Below are 20,601 nucleotides of genomic sequence, written 5' to 3'. Positions count from 1 at the left end.
GACAATGGGAACATTGATTAGTTAGTCCCTAAGACTTGGCTCATTGAAATCTATTCTAAAGTGTAGATACACATATTCAAACACTCAAATTGAAGTAGTTAGGAGAACAAACCAACCAAACAAAGTGTTGCTGAGCCTTTGAAAGATGCTATGATGTTATTAGATATGTTCCACAGAGCATTGTGGGTAATGAAGTACATTATGCTACACACGTGTTGCTAGGTCTTACCTTGGCAGGATGCCATGATGCCACTCCAGGTGCCGTTGGAGGTGCAGGTGCGTACCGCAGAGCTGTCAGCCTCCATGCTGTATCCCGGCGCACACAGGAAGGTGATGTTCTGACCAATGGCAAAGTCCTCTCCATATCTCATCCCATTGGCTGGAACCCCAGGGTCGCCACAGTTGATCACTGTGATTAGACAGAAAGAAGGAAGGAGGGAGGGAGAAAGGAAATAAGGAAGGAAGAGAGGAATGAAGGAAGGAAGAAAGAGAGGAAGGAAGGACGAAAGAGAGGAAGCAAGAGGAAGGAAGGAAGGAAGGAAGGAAGGAAGGAAGGAAGGAAGGAAGGAAGGAAGGAAGGAAGGGAGGAAGGAAGGAAGAGAGGAATGAAGGAAGGTGGGAAGGAAGGAAGGAAGGAACGGACAAAGGAAGGTAGGAAGGAAGGGGACGAAAGAGCGACTCAGTGACACAGTGTACTCTGTTACAGCAAACAAATACATACATAACAAAGAAGACATCCCCAGTCTGGACACTTAGTTGGCATTCTGGCTCTTGTGTGACAGACGCGGATATCTATGATGGCGGTCGAAGTGCAATTTAGGCCCCATTGTGGGTCAGGCGTAAGATGTAACTGGGGCTGTGACAACAATTGGTGGGCAACCTAATCCACAAATCATCTGAAATGACCAATTTATGCAGCCAGCAACAGAGATATCTCCACTGATGAGATACCACCTCACCTCTTTTATTCAAAATGATAGATTTCACTATCACCGGGAAAATCAATAGCTGTGAGCTGTGTTCTCATACGAGGGTCTCCTGGGTTTAACTTCCATAATCAATTCTGTCAATCTCTTACGACTATAACTCCCTTCTGTTCTGTAGAGGACGGGATGGAAATCAGAGAGCAGGAAGTAGAATGTTTACAGTCTACCAGGGAATTCAGATGACAAGGTAACAGAAACACATTAGTAGTTTTGTGATCAGTGATCACCGTGACTGACAACAAACCCCAAAAGTACTTTGCATTTAATTAATTTTAAATTTCAGAAAAAAGTTCACCCCCCCCATTGATTTATGTGGTGCCCTTATCAATTCCGGAATTACAGTTTTCCATAAATTTAGTGTCTTTTGCAAAAAAAACAACAACATAAGAATGAAGCTTTGGGAATCAATCATCGGAGGGTTTAAGCTCGTAAAACATCTAGGTGGTGTGGAAAATGTCTCGACCAAAATGCTAATGTGACTCCACCACCGGATAGAAAACATTGCATCACCCTTCTCAGCCTACTCAATAAAACACATGTAAAGACTCATCAATCAGTACTACTTTATCACATTACTTTTTGTTACTTTATTTATTTATTTTTTGGTTGGTATTTTTCTTAAAACTGCAATGTTGCTTAAGGGCTGTGTAAGTATACATTTCACTGTAAGGTGTTGTATTCGGCACATGTGACAAATACAATTTCATTTGATGCCACAGGCAAGGGATGCGTCCCAAATGACACCTTATTTCCTAAAAAGGTGACCTACGTTAAATCAGAGCCCTGAAACTATATAGGTAACAGGGTGCCATTTTGGGACACAAACCAAAGGTCTCTTTGAAACGCTGTAGGCAAAGCATTCTGCCTGTTTAAGCATATATGGGCACTAAGAGGCATACGATCAAAGGCAAAGAACCTAGCCTGGAGGAACGAGTGTGGTCTACAACTTCTGTCTAGGGGTGATATGGAGACAGGCAGGCAGTAGTTTATAGATCTGGAAGTCCATTCCTGAATTAACTGAATCTGAAACACCAGGTGAGATAGAGACTAATTATCTACCTGAAGTGGAATAAGTCTAATTTGGTTCCTTGGAAGTTGTGGGAACGTATTTTTTTAGTTTCACATTGTTTGTGGGAACGAAGTCATTCATTTCCTAACCGGTAAAACTGAAGGTTTTATTAAACATTCTGTGCAGAGAAGTGAACATTTTGACTGTTCTGGGAACATTTATTTTAAGGTTGCAGGAAGGTTCTGAGAACGCTTTACTCTGGTTCATTGAACGCTCTGCGAAAGGAAATGATAGGTTATTTGGAGGCTTTAAATAACTTCCTTGAAGATTCAAACCTATAATCTGTTCTCTGTCCATGGAATTAGTCCTCTGTTCCACCAAGATGAAGCTAGCATACCATGTTTTTACATATTAGTCTATTCAAACAGACTCCCATTTGAAAGGAAACAAGCACTCATTAAGATCAGGTGTGGCCAATTAGTAGGTGTGGCCCATCAGTGGGTGTGGCCCATTAGTGGGTGTGGCCCATTAGTGGGTGTGGCCCATTAGTGGGTGTGGCCCATTCGTGGGTGTGGCCCATTAGTGGGTGTGGCCCGTTAGTGGGTGTGGCCCATTAGTGGGTGCGGCCAATACACCAGAACACACTTAACAAGATAGAAGATGAGTTATATTGATGCTGAGAACGGAATATAAATGTTTTTAAACAACATTCTTAGAACGTTCTCTGAATGTTTCTAACATTTTCTTGGAAAGTTTTTTTGGAAAGTTTTTTTTAATGTTCTTGGAATAATTTGAAAATATGACTTTAGAACCACGAGGAAACCTGTAGGAAACGTTAGGCTAAAGTACTGAAATTCACACAGAAGAACGTTGTTTCTTAATGTTCTCTGAACTACACGATAACATTCCTAATACAAACCAATTCGAGAACATTCCTAGAACATTACCAACATTGAAATGTAACCATGTTTGAACTTTAAGGAAACATTCTGTAATGAAATACCAATAAAATAACTTTTTTTTCTCATCAAGTTCCTTAAATGTGCTGAGAATGTTCCAATGCCAAGCAACTATCCTGCACGATTTCTTAAAGTTGTATGCAAAATAACCTTAGGACAAACACTCTCACCAACCTCTAACAAACATATGCTTTTCAGAAAGTTACGTGCTAGCCTCTCTCCCTCATTCTCCCTTTCGGTCTCTCTCCCCCTCTGTCTCTTTTTCTCACTCTCTCTCGCCCCTGGGCCTAGATTTAAATCAGATGGACTCCCTGGCATTGTCTACTCAACTGAGAAGGAGCTGAAGAAGAGGCAAGAGCTTTGGAGGGTATGGTAATATGTACAAGGTAACAGAGAGGCACAGAGGGATTGATTTTCTTATCTTGCTGGAGCAGGGACACAGGGCTCTTCTGACCTCTCTTCTCTGTCTCAACCCACCAGTCACTGTGCGTGTGTATGTGTGTGTGAGACCCTTTCTCTTGCTGTCTCAATCCTTAACCCGAAGGCTACCTTAAATAGCGTCTCCTCTTCGATCCCTCTCTTACACTGCCCAGAGAATTCCAATCATAAACAACCCACCCTTCTTAACATGAGAGGAGCAACGTCTTGAAATGTCATGACAACAGGATGCGAGATTAAGATTCTGGAATAGTTCCAAATGCCCCCCTATTCCCTTTATAGTGCACTACTTTTGACAAGGACCCATAGGGCTGTGGTCAAAAGTAGTGAACTATATAGGGAATAGGGTGCCATTTGGGACGCAAACTGTCTTCAGCCTCAGCCCACTAATAGATCCAATCCCCCATATATGACTCTGTATCACATATCAATAGGTCCCATAGGTCCCAACCAAAGATCACAATCGAGATACATCGTAAAAAAAAAACATGGTGTTGTCAGGGGGGGGGGGGGGGGGTCTGATCCTAGATCAGCACACCTACTCTGAGATGCTTTATGAATGTGGGCTCTGATCCCACTTACTGCTGCAGTTCAGGGCAGTGAGGTTGGTTTATGAAGACTTACTGGAGCAGTTCAGGGCAGTGAGGTTGGTTTATGAAGACTTACTGGTGCAGTTCAGGGCAGTGAGGTTGGTTTATGAAGACTTACTGGTGCAGTTCAGGGCAGTGAGGTTGGTTTATGAAGACTTACTGGTGCAGTTCAGGGCAGTGAGGTTGGTTTATGAAGACTTACTGGTGCAGTTCAGGGCAGTGAGGTTGGTTTATGAAGACTTACTGGTGCAGTTCAGGGCAGTGAGGTTGGTTTATGAAGACTTACTGGTGCAGTTCAGGGCAGTGAGGTTGTTTTATGAAGACTTACTCGTGCAGTTGGGGGCAGTGCCAGACCAGGTGGCGTTGGCCAGACACTGACGTGTGGTGGAGCCGGTCAGCAGGTAGCCATCCATACAGGAGTAGGTGACGGAGTGGGAGTAGGTTGTGCCGTCCAGCCGGGACACACGGCCGTTACTGGGGGTTCCCGGGTTCCCACACTGCACCGCTGGAGAGAGAGAGAAGGGGAGAGTTTGATTGAATGATTGGTTTTATACTTGTGAAGTTGTTTCATCATATACTAGCTCACCGAGTATACAAAACATTAAGAACACTTTCCGTGACACAGACTGACTAGGTGAAAGCTATGATCCCTTATCGATGACACTTGTTCAATCAGTGTAGATGAAGGGGAGGAGATAAGGCTAACATTGGATTTTTAAGCTTTGAGAAAATTGAGACATGGATTGTGTATGTGTGCCATTCAGAGGGTGAATGGGCCAGACAACATTCAGAGGGTGAATGGGCCAGACAACATTCAGAGGGTGAATGGGCCAGACAACATTCAGAGGGTGAATGGGCCAGACAACATTGAGGGCCCAGACAACATTCAGAGGGTGAATGGGCCAGACAACATTCAGAGGGCCCAGAAGGCCCAGACAACATTCAGAGGGTGAATGGGCCAGACAACATTCAGAGGGTGAATGGGCCAGACAACATTCAGAGGGTGAATGGCCCAGACAACATTTTGAAGTGCCTTTGAACGGGGTATTGAACAGTAGTAGGTGTCAGGCTGCTGGGTTTTTCACGCTCAACAGTTTTCCGTGTATATCAGGAATGGTTCACCACCCAAAGGACATCCAGCCAACTTGACAACTGTGGGAACCATTTGAGTCAACATGGGCCAGCATCCCTGTGGAACGCTTTTGACACTCTGTAGAGTCAGTGCCCACGATGAACTGAGGCTGTTCGAGGGCAAGAGGAGGAGGAGGGGGGGGGGGGGGGCACTCACACGAGGGGGGGCACTCACACTTGGTGTATTTGGATTTAGATTTGGGCAAAGGGATAACTAGAATAACATTATTTATTAAACAATGTTATTCTAGTCATCCTTTTAACCAAATCTAAATCCAAACACACCAAGTGTTACAGTTGAAGTCTGAAGTTTACATACACCTTAGCCAATACATTTAAACTCAGTTTTTCACAATTCCTGACATTTAATGCTAGTAAAAATTCCGTCTTAGGTCAGTTAGGATCACCACTTTATTTTAAGAATGTGAAATGTCAGAATAATAAAAGAGAGAATTATTTATTTCAGCTATTATTTCTTTCATCACATTCCCAGTGGGTCAGAAGTTTACATGCACTCAATTAGTATTTGGTAGCATTGCCTTTAAATTGTTTAACTTGGGTCAAACGTTTCAGGTAGCCTTCCACAAGCTCCCCACAATAAGTTGGGTGAATTTTGGCCCATTCCTCCTGACAGAGCTTGTGTAACTGAGTAAGGTTTGCAGGCCTCCTTGCTCGCACACGCTTTTTCAGTTATGCCCACACATTTTCTATGGGACTGAGGTCAGGGCAATGTGATGGCCACTCCAATACCTTGACTTTGTTGTCCTTAAGCCATTTTGCCACAACTTTGGAAGTATGTTTGGGGTCATTGTCCATTTGGAAGATCCATTTGTTACCCAGCTTTCACTTCCATGTCTTGAGATGTTGCTTCAATATATCCACATAATTTTCCTTCCTCATGATGCCATCTATTTTGTAAAGTGCACCAGTCCCTCCTGCAGCAAAGCACCCCCAAATATGATGCTGCCACCTCCTTGCTTCATGGTTGGGATGGTGTTCTTCGGCTTGCAAGCCTCCCCCTTTTTCCTCCAAACATAACAATGGTCATTACGGCCAAACAGTTATATTTTTGTTTAATCAGACCAGAGGACATTTCTCCAAAAAGTTTGATCTTTCTCCCCATGTGCAGTTGCAAACTGTAGTCAGATTTCTTTATGACGGTTTTGGAGCAGTGGCTTCTTCCTTGCTGAGCGGCCTTTCAGGTTATGTCGATATAGGACTCGTTTTACTGTGGATATAGATACCTTGTACCTGTCTCCTCCAGCATCTTCACAAAATCCTTTGCTGTTGTCCTGGGATTGAAATGCACTTTTCGCACCAAAGTACATTAATCTCAAGGAGACCGAACGCGGTATGACGGCTGCATGGTCCCATGGTGTTTATACTTGCGTACTATTGTTTGTACAGATGAATGTGGTACCTTCAGGCATTTGGAAATTGCTCCCAAGGATGAACCAGACTTTGGAGGTTTACAATTGTTTTTCTGATTTCTTTTGATTTTCCCATGATGTCAAGCAAAGAGGCACTGAGTTTGGAGGTAGGCCTTGAAATACATCCACTGGTACACCTCCAATTGACTCAAACAATGTCAATTAGCCTATCAGAAGCTTCTAAAGCCATGACATAATTTTGGAATTTTCCAAGCTGTTTAAAAGCAGTCAATTTAGTGTATGTAAACTTCTGACCCACTGGAATTGTGATACAGTGAATTATACGTGAAATAATCTGTCTGTAAACAATTGTTGTAAAAATTACTTGTGTCATGCACAAAGTAGATGTCCTAACCAACTTGCCAAAATTAGAGTTTATTAACAAGAAATGTGTGGAATGGTTGAAAAACTAGTTTTAATGACTCCAACCTAAGTGTATGTAAACTTCCAACTTCAACTGTATATGTTAGATTGGACCATCTATAGGATCACCTTGAATAAAGACTGTGTCAATCTAACTGTAAGAGTTTTGGGTGAATTAAATACTTTTCATAAAGTATGAATTGTTATGGACTGACACTGTATCTCAATGCTAAGTACAGTATTTGTACTTTCCATGAAATCATCATTACCCCTTTCACAATTCCCATACTCCATTCCCATAGCATCAACTCAGATCCAGCTTAATAACAGTCAGATATAAGTACTTAAAGTTGTTTATAAGAGGGTTGAGAGAGACGGCTAGCATCTAGGGAAGAGTAGAACGACAGTGCATTCGCGCTTAAGGGATCCCTATTAAAGCTGTTTTACAAGAGGGTTGAGAGAGACGGCTAGCATCTAGGGAAGAGTAGAACGACAGTGCATTCGCGCTTAAGGGATCCCTATTAAAGCTGTTTACAAGAGGGTTGAGAGAGACGGCTAGCATCTAGGGAAGAGTAGAACGACAGTGCAGCCATTGTTGTAGGGATCCTCCCCCAGTGTGGTACTCTTGGATATAGACAAACAATGTCCAGGATTGGCTGTCAAGAGCTATGAAAGGACGTGTCCCCGACACATTTTTACCCATACTCCATATGTGAGGTACTGAGACAGAATAGAAATGAAATCCACATGGCCACTGTAAAAAAAAAAAAATGTTTAAGTCACGAGTTAGAGGTTTATTGCCAAATGGCACCATATTCCCTATATGGTGCACCTCTCTTGACCAGAGTGCCATCGTGGACACAGACCCTTGTTCTATGTGAGGGTGGGTTGGGCTGAGAAATGTAAAATGTCAGTATTTTACAGAGAGAAACAACAGGCTCAAGTATAACAGATTTTAGTTTGTATTTTATTCCCCCCCTCTTGTGTTATCGCTGCAACTCCCCAACGGGCTCGGGAGAGGCGAAGGTGGAGTCATGCGTCCTCCGAAACATGACCCGCCTAAAAGCCCTCTTTAACACCCGCCAGCTTTACCCAGAAGCCAGCTGCACCAATGTGTCGGAGGAAACACTGTTCAACTGGCAACCGGGGTCAGTCTGCAGGCACCCCGCCCCCACCACAGGTGTCGCTAGAGCACGATGAGCCAAGTAAACCCCCCTCCTAACCCGGACAACGCTGGGACAATTGTGCGCCGTCCTATGGGACTCCCGGCCACGGCCAGTTGTGGAACAGCCCGAGAATGAACCTGGGTCTGTAATAACGCCTCTAACACTGGATAGGGAGAAAGAGAAAGCGAGATTAAGAAGGGATTGAGAGAGACAGCGTGATGGAGAGAGAGAGGTACCCTGTCAGCCTTGTGGAGAAGCTGCCTGGCAACCACCTCAGGGGCTGAGAAGTTAACAATCTGTAAATCTATTTAACTAGAGCTGCAATGGCTCAGAGAGAACATGGAGGACAGGAAGCCGGCATTTGGAGATGACACAAATGCTATCCTGTCTCGTTTGAGATGAGATGAATAGGGTGGTTCAAAGGAGACACCTGGGGGTTGTGTCTGGGTGCCTGACTGACACCTGGGGGATTGTGTCTGGGTGCCTGACTGACACCTGGGGGGTTGTGTCTAGGTGCCTGACTGACACCTGGGGGATTGTGTCTGGGTGCCTGACTGACACCTGGGGGGGTTGTGTCTAGGTGCCTGACTGACACCTGGGGGGGGTTGTGTCTGGGTTCCTGGTTGCAGGAGCTCCTGCAGCGAGAGCAGGCTATGTATTGCTAGCTATAGGGGCCCCTGCAGTGAGAGCAGGCTATGTATTGCTAGCTATAGAGGCCCCTGCAGTGAGAGCAGGCTATGTATCGCTAGCTATAGAGGCCCCTGCAGTGAGAGCAGGCTATGTATTGCTATCTATAGGGGCCCCTGCAGTGAGAGCAGGCTATGTATTGCTTGCTATAGGGGCCCCTGCAGTGAGAGCAAGCTATGTATTGCTAGCTATAGAGGCCCCTGCAGTGAGAGCAGGCTATGTATCGCTAGCTATAGAGGCCCCTGCAGTGAGAGCAGGCTATGTATTGCTAGCTATGAGTCCCCTGCAGTGAGAGCAGGCTGTGTATCTCTAGCTATGAGGCCCCTGCAGTGAGAGCAGGCTATGTATCGCTAGCTATAGAGGCCCCTGCAGTGAGAGCAGGCTATGTATCGCTAGCTATGAGGCCCCTGCAGTGAGAGCAGGCTATGTATCGCTAGCTATGAGGCCCCTGCAGTGAGAGCAGGCTGTGTATTGCTAGCTATGAGGCCCCTGCAGTGAGAGCAGGCTATGTATCGCTAGCTACGAGGCCCCTGCAGTGAGAGCAGGCTGTGTATCGCTAGCTATGAGGCCCCTGCAGTGAGAGCAGGCTATGTATCGCTAGCTATAGGGGCCCGTGCAGTGAGAGCAGGCTATGTATTGCTAGCTATAGAGGCCCCTGCAGTGGGAGCAGGCTATGTATCGCTAGCTATAGAGGCCCGTGCAGTGAGAGCAGGCTATGTATTGCTAGCTATAGAGGCCCCTGCAGTGGGAGCAGGCTATGTATTACTAGCTATGGGGGGGGGTAACAAAGGGATGTTCAGACCCTTCAGCAGTGTGACTGATAAAGCATGAGATACACTGTCTGGAAATGGAATGGTACAGCCGATTGTTGGACTCAGAGGACCATATTTGTTGGGAGAATGAGAAGTGTGTGTGTGTGTGTGTGTGTGTGTGTGTACACGTGTGGTCTCACGTTTGCAGAAGGGTTGTGTTCCAGACCAGGTGCCGTTAGGAAAGCACATCCTCTCAGCTGAGCCAATCAGCTCGTAACCCTCAGAGCATCTGAACTGGACTTTACTGCGGATCCTGAAGTTACTCTCCTCCCTGCTGGCCTGCGACGGGGTGCCTGGGTCTCCACATGTCCCCTGGGAGTCACCTGCACACACACAGAGACCCACGCACCAGCCCACAGGGAAAAGCACAAGCATAGAAAGAGTTAATGGTCAGTCACAATGTTCCCATGGAAACACATCAAAACCCTTTTTGTCATTCAAACCAGTGAAGATTCTGTCCCTTCTGCCCTTCCCTCATTCTCTGTGGGTGTAACCTTACAGAAAACCACCAACGCACACCGATTCCCCTCTCTCACCGATTCTGCTCTCACACCGATTCCCCTCTCACACCGATTCCCCTCTCACACCGATTCCCCTCTCACACCGATTCAAATCAAAACTGTAAATTCTGTAGATTCCCCTCTCTCACCGATTCCCCTTTCACACCGATTCCCCTCTCTCACCGATTCCCCTCTCTCACCGATTCCCCTCTCTCACCGATTCCCCTCTCTCACCGATTCCCCTCTCTCACCGATTCCCCTCTCACACCGATTCCCCTCTCACACCGATTCCCCTCTCACACCGATTCCCCTCTCTCACACCGATTCCCCTCTCACACCGATTCCCTTCTCACACCGATTCCTCTCTCACACCGATTCCCCTCAGTAGCTCACCGGAGATGGATACTCCTGATTGATTCAGGAAAGTGCCATATATGTCCTTCCCCTTCCATCCCTCCCCTACTCCGTCGCCATAGCTCCCAGCTTGGTAGCCTTAGTCTGGTTCACAAACAGCACCCTATTCCCTATGTAGTGCACTAAATAGGGAATAGGTGCACCCTTGGTAACCTTGCTATTCACCTGAACCAGCCACACATCCATCCCAGACAGACAGATAGACGGACAGACCACTCCCCGCCGCTGATGAGGAAATTAAAGTAATGGAGGCCGTACAGCCAGGATCTAGGAGATAGGGGACTGTGTGTTCGTCTATGGCCCTGACAGTTATCAGAGCTGTTACTGGGAGACAATCAGACCGGTCCACTCCAAACACTCGCTCTGACGTAACAGAAGATGTGTCAGATGGCTCAAGTACATGGAGATACTTATGCCTCATCAGTAACAGATAAATCTTGCTCTGATGCTACACATTATAAGGATGGAAAATACTGGAAAGTCACTTGGATACAAAGTGCAATTGGTATCCATATATGATTTCAATACCAAGTGAGTAAAACATCCATAAATGTATCTATCATATCCATTTCTCTCATGTCCAGACAAATAGCTAACATTTCCTCCCTTGTTTGTTCCATAACTACAGTAAGTCATAATTTATTAAACAATGTTATTTTAGTACATTTGCGTCACCCCCTTGCCCAAATCAAAATCCAAACACACCAAGACAGTCGTGAAGAGGGCACGACAACACCTTTTCCCCCTCAGGAGACAGAAAAGATTTGGCATATGTCCCCAGATCCTCAAAATGTTCTACAGCTGCACCATCGAGAGAATCCTGACCGGTTGCATCACCACCTGGTATGGCAATTGCTCGGCATCTGACCGTAAGGCGCTACAGAGGGTAGTGCGTACGGCCCAGTACATCACTGGGGCCAAGCTTCCTGCCATCCAGGACCTATATACTAGGCGGTGTCAGAAAATTGTCAAAGACCCCAGTCATAGACTGTTTTCTCTACTGCCGCACGGCAAGCGGTACCAGAGCGCCAAGTCTAAGACCAAAAGGCTCCTTAACAGCTTCTACCCCCAAGTCATAAGAGTCCTGAACATCTAATCAAATGGCCACCGGACTATTTACATTGACCCCCTCATTTGTTTTTATCCTGCTGCTACTCGCTGCTTATCTACGCATAGTCACTCACCTCTACCTACATGTACAAATTACCTCGACTAATCTGTACGCCCACACACTGACTCGGTACTGGTACCCCCTGTATAAGGGCTTGTAAGTAAACATTTCACGGTAAGGTCTACACTTGTTGTATTTGGCGCATGTGACAAATAAAGCTCGAATTGATTTGATTGAAATCTAATTTAGCAGCAGCTTGACTGGGGATCCCAGGCTTGAATGCAGCCGCCACACGCACGCACGCACACACAGAGTAGATACTTACCTATACAGTGAGGCTGGAATCCGCACCAGTGGGCAGTCTACAGACAGGTAGGCAGTTGTGTCCCTGGCCATTCAATATAGAATTCATTATTTCTCTATGTCCCTGGCAGTGGAAGCCCAGGGGACAGATAAAAGTGGCTGCTATTAACCCCACCCCCGCGTAATACAAAAAAAATCCCCATCAAAATCTGTCCGTTTTAACTAGAGATATCCGGCCCAACCCGCTGCATCCACCAATGTTACACTGGCTCATCTACGGTGAAAGGTGCCAGGGCTAGAGCGGTGTTTGTTCAGACCATGAGACGTCCCCAAAAATCATCTGTAGCCTACAAACTATTATGACCCCTCTATGGAGAGATGACTTTCACAGTACCAGTCCAACGTTTAGACACACCTACTCATTCAAGGTATTTTTTTTTTTTTTACTATTTTCTACATTGTAGAATAATAGTGAAGACATCAAAACTATGAAATAACAAAAAAGTGTTAAACAAATCAAAATATATTTTATAGTAGCCACCCTTTGGCTTGAGGACATCTTTGAACACTATTGGCACTGATGTAGACCTTTGGAACATCTGCATTTTAAAATGTCTAATAAATCCATGTAATATAGCCTACATCTTCCCAATACATTCATAATATTTTTATGGCTGTGGGCTACACTAGTTCATTTAACAGACAAGACTTGGTTAGGAATTCCGCATTATTTGATATTACATGCTGCTGTCCTGTGTTGATCGGTTAACAAAGAAAGGGGTACTCCTATATGATTCATTTAGAGTTATTAATGTATCTTTAGTTGTTCTACAAATGTTGGGCTGTATGTTTAGATTTTGAATACATTGTAAGGCTGCATGATACGACTCTAATGATGATTTTTTTTTTTTATGTCGCTTGAAAGGCATGAGCTCTGCTTTGTTTGTTTTTTTCACAGGCTGTACACACTTTATCAGTCTCTCATTCACAATTTCACAAGCACTTGATAATGCCTAGAATGCGCGCTCAGGTAAAAGTGCTGAGTGTTGCAAGCTGTGAAGCACCTGTTGTGGAATAATCCGAATTTGTTGGTAACATAGGTAAGATGTTTTATATTCATCATATGTTTGTAAGTTACTTCTCATCAAGAATGTTATTTTTTGTATAATACTGTGGCAGGGTTGCAGTATCTGTTCTATGTCAAGACTAAGTTGCTTGGGCCGCAGAGAGGGGAGAGGTCAAGGTGTCATTATATGTTTACACATCTTTTGCTCCACTGTGTCTGTGCCAGTCACTCCCTACTTTTCCCATCGGGGAAAGGAGGATGGCAGTGTCTAGAATCATTCTATCCTCTCCGTGAGCTTGTCCAGGATTGGTTGTATTTAGAGTTGGTTGTATCTAAATGACAATTTGATATATGCCTGTTGATATGGAGGATTGGTTTATGGTTCTAGGGTTTGAGTAAGGAGACAAAGATGAACGATGAATTATGCCGATGCTGTCTTATCCTGTGTGTGTCTTTGCTATAAAGGACCTCATTTGAAATGTGGAAGGGGCTCTCAGAGAATTCATTGAGAGACACTGAATTTATCTGAGAGTCACAGGATTGTGATAGAGCTCATATAATTAAAGATGAACTTTGATAACTAACTCTGACTTGTGTGTGGTTTGCGCTCATGATTTGGTAAATAGAGGACATTTCCACTACACACCTCTCACTCACATGGCTATCCATCACGTGACTGCGTCTTTCTCGCAGGCTACAAGTGAAGACAGACATCTGGGATGTGCGCGTCCTTATCCAATTCCGAGGTGCATATTAAAGATATTAGAAGACCTGTCCACATTTACTTTTCGTCAGCCAACAAGATGAGTAGCACTAGCCTATGTCAATCTACTATCCCACATAGTACAAAAGTCAACCTATTCTATTCTGTGAGAGACATAAGTATTCCAAACATAGTCTGGGACAGTTGTGGGACGCGATAGATCCCAAATGAATACAACCACGAGCATCAAAACAATTGTTTTACACAATGTGGCTGATGCAACATATCCGAACGTTTAGCTTAAAATGTTGATAAACTATTAGGCTATTTCTTTACATTATAAGAGCAGCAATGCGCACATGGCAGTAGGGCAGGGGTTCTTAAACTTTTTCAGTCTGGGACCCAAATGAGAAATTCTGTGTTTTCCTGGGACCCAAGCTCGGGAAAATATGCAACTATACTTAAATATTGGTACATTTCATTGCCCTTATGGCTAAAAAAAAATGCAATATAGACAAAAACAAATAACAAGGAAATACCCATAAATATATTTTCATATTTATTTTTCCCCATTAAAAACGCTCTTACGTACCTGTCTAGGTTGGAACTGTCTCTGTTAAAATACAATAAATCATTTCATTCTGAACTGAATGATCACATCACACAGATGTAGAGCAGAAAACACACACATACACACAGTCCTAATGAGAGGTGTGTGGCTGGTTGAAGTGTTCAACAAGCAGGTATATTCTGGGCTCTGCTTTAGACAGTGCAACACTGGGGTCATGCTCAGCATTGAGACTGTTTCTGTACTTCAGAACCCTGACTTGCATAGGTATGTGGTGCCAAACTGGATCAGAACATCTACTTCTTTCTCAGTCAGGCAGGAGACCGCTTCCTGCTGTAGATGAGCAACCCAGAAATGTGTGAGTGTTTGTCTCAAAAAGCATCTTGCTTCAATCAGTTTATTCCAGTTCCGAATAAAAAGTATTACTTGTAACAGCAACAGTTCCAACCTAGACTTGTTTTCAACAATTTCTACAGTAGAATGTACAGTAGGCCTGATCATTTTTCATCTTCATCTGAACTGTTTCTTAAGGTTGCACTATCAGTAGCTAGTTAGCTTGCTTTGGCTAACGTTAGCTATCAGGGGATTGTTTGAAAGAGAAACTCACATCTACTACAAGAGATAGTACTACCTTATTTCTGCGTATCATCACCTGTTATAAAATTACAACAATGTCTTGCTAGTTGACTTACTTTTCCACTTCGAAGCACTGTTTCCTGAAGCATTCTTGCCTGTTCTGAAAGAAGTCCCTGTGTTTACCGTCATATGTTTGGCCAGGACATGTCGTTTTATTAATTTGTTTGTTTTGAGACTCATTACTGAGCACTTCCCCACACAAAACACATTGTGGGCGCTCCTCGTCATTTCTCAAAGTTTGTATGAAAGAGACTAAAAGTAATCACCCTATTTGCGTTCCATTATGATTGAGCTCGTTCTGAACATGTGGCTAGCATGAGTCCATTTCATGACAGCGGTGAGTGATGGCGCGTGGGAATAACAAGTCAGTGGCTTGAACGACAGCGCTGCAGTGTTCGGGTAGTCCTTGTCTATCTTCAAGAAAACTGCAGAAAAAAAGATCCGGTAAACAGTGAAGCACTTTGGCCTCTACCTCTCCCACTCGCGCTGCTGCCAAACTGAGCAGAGACTGCTGATAAGCAGAGCGCACACTGAAACGAGAGCGCAGTTACACTTGGCCAAATGAATTCCAGTCATTAATGAAATAATCATACATTTACTTCGCGACCCACCATTAACAGGTCTTGGGTCGCGACCCATACTTTAAGAAACGCTGCAGTAGGCTATAAGCACCAATGTTCCATTAGCGGGAAACACTTTATCAAAAGTGACCGCAAATGCGATTATGCGTGTAACGCTTTTATAATAAAGGGTCATTTTTATGGTTAAAGTTATCTTCCCCAAACATGAAAGTCACATGTTGCTTATGTATTCCAGTTAGGCTCTACACCTCTTGTAAAATGGATTAATGTGCTTAATTTTAAGAAGTTATTTGGCCACTTTAGTTGTGATTCAAACCGTATCCAAACATATAGGCCTATGGGATAGGCTACATGAGGTGTGTAATGATGATTTAAAAAAGTTGCCCCCAAAAAAAGGCTTTGTTTCTTGCCTTATTCTGGACATCATTCACAAATGATAATATATAATTCACAAGTGATAATACTGTATATAATACACAAGTGATAATACTGTATATAATACAGTAGGCTAATATTGTCACCCATCAGATTATTAATTATTGAATCTTCTCTTTTCATATACTAAATAATATATGTGTGATTTTTTTATTTGATTTAGAATGGGCCATTATCATGCACCTGTCTCAAAACAGGGGCAGGTCATCTGTACACTTAAATAGCGAATGGAGGTTACTTTTCCCATATAGCCAGGTAGGCTATACTCCTATTGTAAAGATAGCAATGTGTTTAATATTAGGATAGTTGAAAAATAAATATAGTAGTCCTTGTCTATAGAAAGCTGATGGGATCCTCTTCTTGTTTAGTAGAGGCCATCACAAATGTTGCACAACATGAGCTCATGGGCTCTCATGAAGTGTTTGATCAAATTTACCAAACATTTGCATTAATGTCAGAGTGATTAGAGAGACAATAGAGTGCTGAGTACCAGGCAGTTAGCACGTTTGGTAGGCTACTAATGACCATCAGCAGCATCAGAGCTTGGAGAAACCTAATTACCGTGACTAAACGGTCAGGTGAAATTTGACCGTCTTCATGACTCGGTAATACGGTCACGGCAACAGCCCTAGTCATGTGGGTAAGCTGCATTTGAGTGGCCATTGTTCTGTTTCACCTAGCTCCACACCTAGCATATAAAGTGCTAGTCCCTACAGACATGTACAGTATGAACATGAATGTTGCTGTCATATGGGTAAAGCTGCAGTTGAAAGGGCCTTGAGTGTCTTGGTTATAAATGTTCCTCTGTGGGTCCTACTGAGTACGAATCTTAGAACACACAGGGCAAATTACAGGATGCCCCCCCATGCTCCCCACACACACAATCACATGTAGTGTAGTAGGACAATAGGAGGTCACAAATAGTGTACACTTCCTAAGGTACAGCATGCTGGAGATACATGCTACTGTTACAGCCTTCTTTACTAAGCAGAACACAGCCCAAAGATATGATACCAGAGGACAGTGAGTGGTGGCTTCCAGGTAAGATGTGTGTGTCTGTTTGTGTGCCAACTGCCAAGTGTTTGTGTGTGTATGTGTCTGCCAAGTGTTTGTGTGTGTATGTGTGTGTGTGTGTGTGTGTGTGTGTGTGTGGCTGCTGAGCAGGTGCATGTGTCCCATGTTCCACCTCCTCTATTATCCTCCTGGCAGCGAGCATCCCCCGGTGTGGGGGGTTCAGGTTCCCAGGAGTGTGCTCTGTCAGGGAAAATGTGCTGACCAAGTTAGGCTGGTGCTTTATTAGCTGTCATCTGAAGAGGCAGCGCTGACACACAACATGCCACCAGACAGAGAGAGGGAGAGGGGAGAGAGAGAGGGAAGAGGGGAGAGAGGAAGGGGGGAGAGAGAGAGGGAAGAGGGAGAGAGGAAGGGGGGAGAGAGAGAGGAAGAGAGGAGAGAGAGAGAGAGAGAGAGAGAGAGAGAGAGAGAGAGAGAAAGAGAGGAGAGAGAGGAGAGAGAGAGAGAGAGAGAGAGAGAGAGAGGAGAGAGAGAGAGGAGAGAGAGGAGGAGAGAGAGGGGGAGAGAGAGAGGAAGAGAGAAGAGAGAGAGGGAAGAGGGGGGAGAGAGAGGAAGAGAGGAGAGAGAGGGGGAGAGAGAGAGAGGAAGAGAGGGAGAGAGAGAGAGAGAGAGAGGAGAGAGAAAGAGAGGAGAGAGAGAGAGAGAGAGAGGGTGAAAGGAAGAGGGAGAGAGAGAGAGAGGAAGAGGGGAGAAAGAAAGGGAGAGGGAAGAGAGGGGGAGAGGTGAGAGAGAGGAAGAGGGGAGAAAGAGAGGGGAGAGAGAGAGGGCTGGCTGTCACACACTGTGATACAGAGCCAAATCTCTAGACAGCTAGCGGAGACCCACTAAGTCACCACAAACACAACAGGCCCTCAGCCACTCCCCTCCCCCCCCTGTCCCCCCTACCTCACGTGTCTCACACAGAGTATGGACATGGACACACTGGGGAACGGAGAATGGAGAACAGAGGGAGGTCAAAATAAATCTCCCTGGTGTTTTGTCACAAAGGGCGTCTGTCTTAAATGTGCCTGTGACTTTGTGTTTGTCACAGAACTGCCTGAGTGATCGCTAGTCTCAAACAGAGCACTTGTTCTGTGGTCTCTTCATAAGAAACTGTAGCTCTACGCTCGCCGGTACAGGGGAATAAAATGCTCTCTAGAATGCTAACTGGTCTTTTCAAATAACTATGTTCTTCATGCTAAAGAAAGCTTGGCCAGGCAACAGGGGAAAAGACAGAACCTGTACCACGTCCCCTTCCTGCCACACAATATCACATCACCGCCGTTTCATGGGCACCAGACGGCTCAAAACCCCTCCCCAACACAGGCCCTGAGCCCTAGAGCCCTGCGTCCAGCCAACGCTTCAGCACCCCCGACTAATTGGAGACACAGGAAGTACAAGTATTAACCTGGAGTGCCAATCCAACACTATACCTACTAGACCACCAGGTAGCAAGCTTCACTGACTCAGTCACTATTGGACAGGCGGTCTAGCTAATGGACAGGGGGTCTAGCTAATTGACAGGGGGTCTAGCTGATGGACAGGGGGTCTAGCTAATTGACAGGGGTCTAGCTAATGGACAGGGGGTCTAGTTAATGGACATGGGTTCTAGTTAATGGACAGGGGGGTCTAGCTAATGGACAGGGGGTCTAGCTAATTGTCAGGGGGTCTAGCTAATTGTCAGGGGGTCTAGCTAATGGACAGGGGGTCTAGTTAATGGACAGGGGGTTTAGCTAATTGACAGGGGGCTAGTTATGGACAGGGGGTCTAGTTATTGGACAGGCGGTCTAGTTATTGGACAGGGGGTATAGTTAATGGACAGGGGGTCTAGTTATTGGACAGGGGGTCTAGTTATTGGACAGGGGGTATAGTTAATGGACAGGGGGTCTAGCTAATGGACAGGGGGTCTAGTTAATGGACAGGGGGTTTAGCTAATTGACAGGGGGCTAGTTATTGGACAGGGGGTCTAGTTAATGGACAGGGGGTCGAGTTAATTGGATCACTGATTGCTTGGGATTACGAGGAAGGGCTCTACTTGCATTGTCCACTGGTTAGGAGGAGTGATACGATTTAATATTAATACATATGTTAGTGTTACATACACCGGATCGGTGCAGTGAAATGTGTTGTTTTACAGGGCCAGTCATAAAAGTACAGTGCCCCTGGAGCAAATAAGGGTTAAGTGCCTTGATCAAGGGCACATCGGCTGATTTTTCACCTTGTCAACTTGGGTATTTGAATCAGTGACCTTTCAGTTACTGGTCCAACATTCTAACTGATAGGCTACCTGATGCCCTACTGCTGCCTTGACCAACAGGGCAGTTAATTCAGTTTACCCTGGGAGTTACCCTGGGCCCAGGAGGGCAGTTACATCAGTTTATCCTGGCCTAGGAGGGCAGTTACATTGGTTTATCCTGGCCCAGGAGGGCAGTTACATTGGTTTATCCTGGCCCAGGAGGGCAGTTACATCAGTTAATCCTGGGAGTTACCCTGGCCCAGCAGGGCAGTTTACATCAGTTTATCCTGGCCCAGGAGGGCAGTTACATCAGTTTATCCTGGCCCAGGAGGGCAGTTACATCAGTTTATCCTGGCCCAGGAGGGCAGTTACATCAGTTAATCCTGGGAGTTACCCTGGCCCAGCAGGGCAGTTACATCAGTTTATCATGGCCCAACAGGGCAGTTACATCAGTTTACCCTGGCCCAGGAGGGCAGGTACATCAGTTTATCCTGGCCCAGGAGGGCAGGTACATCAGTTTATCCTGGCCCAGGAGGGCAGGTACAATCAGTTTATCCTGGCCCAACAGGGCAGGTACATCAGTTTATCATGGCCCAACAGGGCAGTTACATCAGTTTATCCTGGCCCAGGAGGGCAGGTACATCAGTTTATCCTGGCCCAGGAGGGCAGGTACATCAGTTTATCCTGGCCCAGGAGGGCAGGTACATCAGTTTATCCTGGCCCAGGAGGGCAGTTTACATCAGTTTATCATGGCCCAACAGGGCAGTTACATCAGTTTATCCTGGCCCAGGAGGGCAGTTACATCAGTTTATCCTGGCCCAACAGGGCAGTTACATCAGTTTATCCTGGCCCAGAGGGCAGGTACATCAGTTTATCCTGGCCCAGGAGGGCAGGTACATCAAATCAAATCAAATCAAATTTATTTATATATCAGCTGATATCTCAAAGTGCTGTACAGAAACCCAGCCTAAAACCCCAAACAGCAAGCAATGCAGGTGTAGAAGCACATCAGTTTACCCCTGGGAGGTACCCTGGCCCAGGAGGGCAGGTACATCGGTTTATCCTGGCCCAGGAGGGCAGTTACAATCAGAAACTATGGAAGTGGAGGGTGATATGGTGTTAAACTGATCTAACAGTATAAGGGTTATGGTTAGGGCCTAGCATGTACTGTACTGGCCAACACACACACACACACAAGCACCCGCACACGCATACACACACACACATCCTCACTTGATATACAGCTTTTCCCTAAAGAAGGCTTCTGTTGCTGGGGCTTAGAATCCTGCAGCTCACTGGAAGGCAAAGCTCAGAGCCAGGGAAATACTAATGCTTCAGGGAAGTGAACAATAGAATGTGAGGGAGAGAGAGAGAGAGAGAGAGCGAGAGAGAGAGAGGGAGAGAGAGACAGAAAGAGAGTGAGG

The 20,601-nt window shown here is 45.3% G+C and overlaps 1 protein-coding gene across 1 annotated transcript in view; it reads right to left on the bottom strand.

Moving 5' to 3' along the window:
• The window catches only part of LOC116354513 (CUB and sushi domain-containing protein 3-like), a 492,885-nt gene that overhangs the window by 47,677 nt on the left and 424,607 nt on the right, over positions 1-20,601 (bottom strand). The window contains 3 exon segments of the mRNA XM_031795095.1: positions 230-409; positions 4,311-4,487; positions 9,712-9,894. Coding sequence (XP_031650955.1) covers positions 230-409; positions 4,311-4,487; positions 9,712-9,894 — 540 coding nt within the window.

The sequence above is a fragment of the Oncorhynchus kisutch genome, linkage group LG17, assembly GCF_002021735.2.
Source record: "Oncorhynchus kisutch isolate 150728-3 linkage group LG17, Okis_V2, whole genome shotgun sequence".
Classification (NCBI taxonomy): Eukaryota; Metazoa; Chordata; class Actinopteri; order Salmoniformes; family Salmonidae; genus Oncorhynchus; species Oncorhynchus kisutch.
The sequence above is the reverse complement of the archived record's forward strand: the minus strand, read 5'-3'. Positions and strand labels throughout refer to the sequence as shown.